The sequence below is a fragment of the Gavialis gangeticus genome, unplaced genomic scaffold, assembly GCF_001723915.1.
Source record: "Gavialis gangeticus isolate Ggan-Ray unplaced genomic scaffold, GavGan_comp1, whole genome shotgun sequence".
In the NCBI taxonomy this organism is placed as follows: domain Eukaryota; kingdom Metazoa; phylum Chordata; order Crocodylia; family Gavialidae; genus Gavialis; species Gavialis gangeticus.
In genome coordinates, this window is record NW_017728992.1 from 90,598,092 (window position 1) to 90,605,070 (window position 6,979).

At 42.1% G+C, this 6,979-nt stretch overlaps 1 protein-coding gene across 1 annotated transcript in view; it reads left to right on the forward strand.

Moving 5' to 3' along the window:
• PPP4R1 (protein phosphatase 4 regulatory subunit 1) overlaps positions 1-5,160 on the forward strand; it is a 72,816-nt gene extending 67,656 nt beyond the window's left edge. The window contains exons 16-19 of the mRNA XM_019525380.1: positions 318-438; positions 530-664; positions 2,255-2,396; positions 4,051-5,160. Of these exons, the coding sequence (XP_019380925.1) occupies positions 318-438; positions 530-664; positions 2,255-2,396; positions 4,051-4,214 (562 nt within the window). The 3' untranslated portion in view covers positions 4,215-5,160. The remainder of the gene's footprint in view (positions 1-317; positions 439-529; positions 665-2,254; positions 2,397-4,050) is intronic.
• The last annotated feature ends 1,819 nt before the right edge of the window (positions 5,161-6,979 follow it).

Genomic DNA, 6,979 nt, shown 5'->3' on the forward strand with positions numbered 1-6,979 from the left:
CTCCCTCCCCGTCCCCGGTGCTCACTCTCCACTTGCCTGGCTCTGCCCTCCCCCTATACCTGTCCAGTTCTGTTCTCCACTCTGCCCTCCCCTGCCCGGTGCAGTGCTCTGTGCCTGCTTACGCAGAGGCAGAAGCTTGCTGCAACACCAGAGGGAGGTACAGCGGTGCTCGCCCTGACCCACCCGTTGGCACAGTGTACTGCGAATATTTGAATCCATGAATAGCGGATTCGTGAATAGCGAGGGTTCCCTGTAATGCAGTTATCTTTCATGTAAATTGTAACTTAATTGTACCTCTTGCTTTGTTTTTCTTTTAGACAGCTTATCTTGCTTCTAGATCTGTACAGTGCCAGAGACGTCTATGACTATTTGAGACCTATTGCTGTCAGCCTCTGTGCAGACAAGGTTTCCTCTGTTCGCTGGATTTCCTATAAATTGGTATGAGCTAAAAATATTAATATAAATCTTGTATCTCAAAGTGGTGATGGGAATTATTTTTGTATTTATATATTAATAATATTTCTTATAGGTTAGTGAAATGGTAAAAAAGCTATATATGGCTTCAACACCAACATTTATGGTGGACCTCATGAACGAACTTGTTGAAAAATTCTGTAGATGCCAAAAGTGGTCTGGTCGGCAAACGTTTGTCTTTATTTGCCAGGTAAGAGGCTTGATTTTTTTCGCTTTGGTTGAAGGGGTTAGGGGATGTGTGACTGGCATCCTTTAGGCACCAGCTATAGTTCATACCCACGCCTTTCATCTTCAAGTTCATGGAAATAGTTATCAGAGAGCTCTTTCTCAACCTGGATATTAGATTTCCTACCATCTCTGCTCAGTGCTGCTCTATAGGCAAGTCAGCAGGGGATGCTATAGAAACAAGTCTCTAACTCCCTACCTAAGGAAGTTAGCTGCTTTAATTAACAATAGGCCACAACTTCCACAGTCTCTCTTGCAGTGTGAATTCCATTATAGGGATACCTAAAATTCACCGTCTAAATGCCATCTCTACTTCCTGGTGACTTCAGTGTGTTAAAATGGGGTGTTGAGTATAGGACAAAAATGTGTAGAAAATGTCAGGTAGCATACTTGCTTCTGGGGATCGTTTCATGGAACATCGTGAAGTAAAAGTGTTCGCTAGTCATAGCAATGGTGCTGGCAGCTACTTATCATTTTGCTGGGTGACCCCTTTAGCCAGCAAGAATATACCCAATACTATGTCTGTGCAGCCAGGTAGTACAGGTTGCCTAGATGCTGGCCTAAATATCATCAGCTAAACAGGCAGCAGTTGATGCCAGCTTTGAGCCATAGAGAGGGAACTGAATGCAGGTGAAGCTGGCGTGACCAGTGGTGGCAAAGATGCAGTATTTGGATATTGTTTGGTTAGGTGGGCTCCAGAGGGTGGCTTCCACAGGGTGTTCTCTGAGGCTTGTAGTTTGATTTAGAAGCTTAAATATGGGTATAAGCTGAAATATTTGGTGATATAACACCTGTCTCCTTGATTCTTTGAACCTTTAAGGTGAGAGAACTTTACAGAGTCTCTAAGATGTGTTTTTGCAAGAGGCAGGGTGCCAACTGGTTCTCAATCCTTACTGGGAGACCAGCTAACAGCAGGAGACTTGGTTACTGTCTTGAGTGGTTTTTTTAAAGGACCTAGATGAAGTCAGGATAGGTGTACTTAACATTTGCACGATTTTCTGAAGGTTGGTCTCACACCCAGAACTAAATATTGTTCTGGGTGTTTAAAGTAGGGAGGGGTAGGCAGTTGGCAGCCTGTGTGTAATGGCAACTCCTGAAAATACACTACCATTCCCTTTCTGTGTACTGCCTTGCATTATTCAGTTCTTATCACATCATCTACTTACAGGGAAGACTAAATGTGTAAAAGAGAGGCTAGGTGACAATAACTCTCTGAACTGAGCAAAGCAGTAAAAAATGTTTTATTCCTGATTGCAGGTGAAGTTGTTATAAACTTCTATTAAAATACAACACAATAACAAGTTACCAAATTTATAGTAAAATAACTGACACTGATTGGTAGTACTTTCTAATTGGGCTTGAAGTTCAGAGAGCCATTTTGCATCATAAACTATGACCTCCTGCTTGAATGTTAAATACATTATCACTGTAAAGCACTTAGAGATCTATGAAGAAAAGATAAATAATTTTGTTGATTATTTATTAAGGCACGGGAATTTGCAGTCTGTCTTTGCTGGATCAGTGAAAGCTAATGCAGTATCTTCTTTACTTATAGACTGTCATTGAAGATGACTGCCTCCCTATGGATCAGTTTGCTCTGCACCTACTGCCACATTTACTGCACTTGGCATCTGATAGAGTTCCAAATGTTCGAGTACTCCTTGCAAAGACATTACGGCAAACCCTTTTAGAGAAAGGTTGGTAATCTTGGAGTTAACAAGATATTCAGCAAGAATATTTCTTAATAGATAATGATACATGTCAAGGGTGACTTGAATAGTTCCTATATTTCCCTTTGCCATAATTTTGCTGTAGCCAGGTGGCGAAAATGGCACTAGTGTAAGAAATCAGTTCTGCCATTGTACTCTCCTAAGCTACCTCTGGGTAGTTCAGACTAACCCTCCTGGTCCTGATAGTACCTCAAGATGGATTGCAGCATCAGAAGTTCTTAGCTACTTTGTGATGTAGGAGAACATGAAGGCTTCTTCCTGTGTCCTCCCTTAACTCTTCCCTTCTCCCCTCCTCCGCCTGCATTTTCCTTAAATGGGCTAGTTTTAGGAACTGCCAATGTCCATAGCCAGAGGTTCCCAACCACCAGGCTGTGGTCTGGTACTGGGTCGCAGCTGGGTTGTCGTTTCTGCTGCCAGCAGTCACATGTGATGTTAAAGCTGGGCAGTGGGGCAGCCCCGGGAGGGAGGCAGCTGCCTCTGTGCACCCTGTCCTGCTCTCACCACCATGGTTGTGCCTGGCAAGGTGCTGTCTGCGCAGCAGGTACTGAGGCCCGTGCCAGGCCGAGCAGGAACCCCCAGCCCCACCTGTGGCTGGGAATGGGAGGATGTGGTCGGGAAAATACCTGGGATGGAAAGCGGGGCGGCGGCTCCACTGCTTGCTCCTAGGAAAGGCAGCAAAGCCCCTTCTTCCTAGGCAGCCCCAGCTGGATCTCCCCAGGCCACTGCCTGTACAGCCCCCTCCCCTGCAGCGTCCCCTGGTGCCCGTGGCTGCAGTGCCCCAACCTGATCCTCGCAACCCCCCCCACATAATAATTAGATTTAAATATGCAAATTAGATAGTTTGCTAGTTTGCAGTATAAACAGGTTGGGACATTGCTTAACCTGAATACTGATGGGGTGCTGACATGATAAAGGCAAATGTTCTGCTCTTCAATCTAAAACTTTGTAAATTGATGCTGTGTGTAATCATGGTGGGAGCTCAGGAGAAATGCTTATATTTGCCAACCCTACCTTGATTGGCTCTCTGGGATAAAGGAGGTGCAGGAGATGGGAAGGAGATTTTTCTAACCTTTCCATAATGGATCTGAATGTGGTGTTTTCAAGCTGCAGACATTGCATAGAGTAGCTACCTCAGTGCAGAGCTATGTTCAGAAAAGCCAACTGTATTAGAATGCTAAAACAATGGGAAGGAAAATAATACCAGCAATATTGTGCTGTTATATGACTTGGAGTGACCTCATCTGGTACTTTGTCCAGCTCCAGTCTCCTCCATCTCAAAATGCTAGAACAGAAATAGAAATCCTTACATGGGTATAAAAAATTTAGGAGAGTATTGTGTGCTGCTTTTCAGGGATTAGGTGCAACTCACATCAGCGAAGCAGTGGCTGCTAACGGAATAAAGCTGTTTAAGGATTAAATGAAAAGAAACAAAACCAACCTGAACTATTTGGGTTTGCTAATATGAAATGTCAGTCTAGCATTGCCCTTTCTGCATTAAACTTTCCTCTGTGAATTACTGGGGCTCTCATGCTTGTTTTATAGTATTGTAGCTTGAATTTACACCACAATATATTTTCACTTTTCATATAAACCTTTTTCTGTATTCTCTGTTACTTAACAGAATATTTTCTGAATTCTGCCAACTCTCATCAAGAAGCTGTCGAACAAACAATTATGGCACTTCAAATGGATGATGACAATGATGTCAAATATTTTGCAAGTATTCACCCTGCCAGTACCAAAATTGCAGATGATGCCATGAGCACAGCTTCATCAACTTATTAAAAAGTTCTTGAATGTTATTAGATTTTAATTAAAAAAAGCAAAACAAAACTATCCTCAAGTGCTCCTGAAATGGATGATCTAGGACAACCTCTTCTGGAGGAGGAGAGATCTCTTGCCAGACCTAACTACAGGTGGATATTATCTAAACCTGATACCAGGGATTTTTTAAGAGTCAAGAAAAATAAACATTACTTATGTTATTTTGACTGTAGAAAACTATTGCTCAGAGGATTATATTTGCCACCGAAGCCTTAAATCTTCTGTCTTCCTGAACACATGAAACTTGAATTGGCAGATCGTTTTCATTGTAGAAGGGATGTGATTTCCAGAGACCTGCATTGTTTCTCCTGAGGAGTTAACTTAGCAAGTTTTTCCCTTAGTAACTGATAGTTGGCAGTCGTACAGCCAGCAAGGCAAATTTATGCCAACATGCAAGACCCTCCAGTATTAGTTATACAAGTTTTTATCCATGCAAGGACTTGATTGTGTGTGACCAGCCACATCCTCAAGCATGAATAGTTTTGATGTGTGTAAATGGAGAAAGGTAGAAATTTGGATTTCTCTCAAGGGCTCAGTGCTAACACTAAACTAGAATCTGATTTTAATCCTTAAATGCAGCATATTGCTGTATCCATTAGCATAAAATTTGCTGAGTACCTGTGTCCTAATTTTCATGCTGGTCATGACCTAAAGGAAATTTATTAGCACATGTACTTTATGTCAGGTATTTTTAACTTGATCATGATCGGCTCTAAGGTGCAACTTCTTTTCTTCATATACTGTACATATCTCTGATCACTCGCTGGAGTGCTGCCGTCTTTAATCATGTTGTTTAAAGCTGTTGTGATACAAGTTGTTCTCTACTTGTCCAAATAAAATTTAATAATAAGATTGAACAAAATCTTGTTACCTTTTTAAGACATTAAAAGAACAAATTTGGAATTAACTGTCTTTTCTTTTCCCAATTCTTACAGTGTGGCAAAAATGCAGTGATTTCTATAACTTGTCTTTTTCCATAGTTTTTTCAGTTTTGAAGATGTGTATTTAGTGAAATCTCAGTATAATAATATAGTATTTACTAACCACTGTATTTACAGAGGTAGTGTAGTAAATTGAGTTAAAAATTGGTAGTTTTTTTTAATTATGTAATTTAGTAAGATGAGAAGTGGTTGCCAAAATTGTCTTTTATTTGGTCTTAGAGGCTTACTGACTCTCCAGTCACCCTCTTGCAGAATGACCTTTTAGCTGAGGACAGTTTGGACACCCACCTTAATCCTGGTTTTTCTCAAGAACCAGGTAAGCCTAACTTCTGTTATTTCGAGCTGAGTAGAGTGTATAGTGTTGGTATAGAAAATTCATCCTGTCTCTGGATGCCTTTCTCTCCTGTCATTAAAAAAAAGTTATTTTGAATGACTGAGGTGACACCTCTCCTGTCTTCCATGGTACCATGGAACTACTACTAACAAGCAGGACTCCCACAGTGGTCTCCCTAAAACCATGGAAAGGCTGTTGCCCTTCCTCATAGTTCATGCACATCTGCTACCTTCATTTTTCAAAAACCATTCTAGACCTGTGGATTCAAAGATCTGTATGCCCCTCCTTTCCGAATCCACTCCCTGTATACCACTCAAACCAGACGCTCATTTGGATGGTCTGTCTCACCTCTTCTTTCAGCCTTGTGAGAGGTGAATTGCTAGTCTCTTCCAGGAACTGACTTTGATAAGAGAAGTCACTTGAGTCCTTTCAGTTATACGATATGGTTATTTCTGAAAGTCACCAGTACCCAAGCTCATACTGCAGAGGGGTGTCCAGAAAGGGAGGGAGCCTTTTCCAGAAGTCATTCAGTATTTAGTTTTTTTGCTTCCTCCTACCGTTCTTATTCAGAGATTCCTAACCATATGCAGGAGAAAGTCTTGGTTTATTCCACTGACCTGAGGGCTTGGTCTGTAAGCCACCTGGAAATCTAGCACACAGCCCCTTTGCTGAACTGAGAGAGTGTTCTTAGGCGAGCACCTCAGCCCCTTTCAGCTTGGGTTGTTGACATGGATGAATAAAGGAGCCTTTTAAAGCAATGGGATTGTAGGGGTAGTTCACATCGCTATCAGAAGTGGAGAAAATATGCTATTTTCTGCAGATGCTGCAGGGTCTAGGAAGTCTGCCAAAGAAAGCATCAGTTCCCTCTCTCTGTATATCTTCCAGCAAGAAAGATGGGTGAAAAGACTTGTGACTGGGCACAGCTAGGGGCATGACATGATCTCTAGGGTAGAATCCAGGTATAGTCCCTAGACTGTGACTTGTCTTGTCTTCAGGTTCCCAAAACAGCATCAGACCTTCCCACTGCCTCTGTGAAACATCAGGGTAGTTCTGCATCAGCAATTAACTGACTTTTGTCCAAGTTTGTCCCTCAGGCTATGTGATCACACTGTTTAACCACTACCCTCTAGTCTAGGCCTCTCCTGTCCTGTCCTGTGGGAGATGTCAAGTGTAGTCCTGATTTCATAGTCCCATTGACATTTCTTTCAGTCATGAAGGTGTCTAGCAAATTTGTTACCGTCTTGGACAATTAAGTTGTATCATCTCATACATACAAGGGCCTTGGTTCTTTGCTTGGGTCTGGCTGCCACTTTTCTTTTAGGAGATAGAAAATGTTTGTATTGCATATGGAAGACGCAAGCCAGGCACTTCCCAGGTTCTGACTAAGTGGATTTTGGTCCTGCTTTCTGCCTTCTGTCTAGAGTAACCAGTTAGCCTCGTCTAACTGAAAG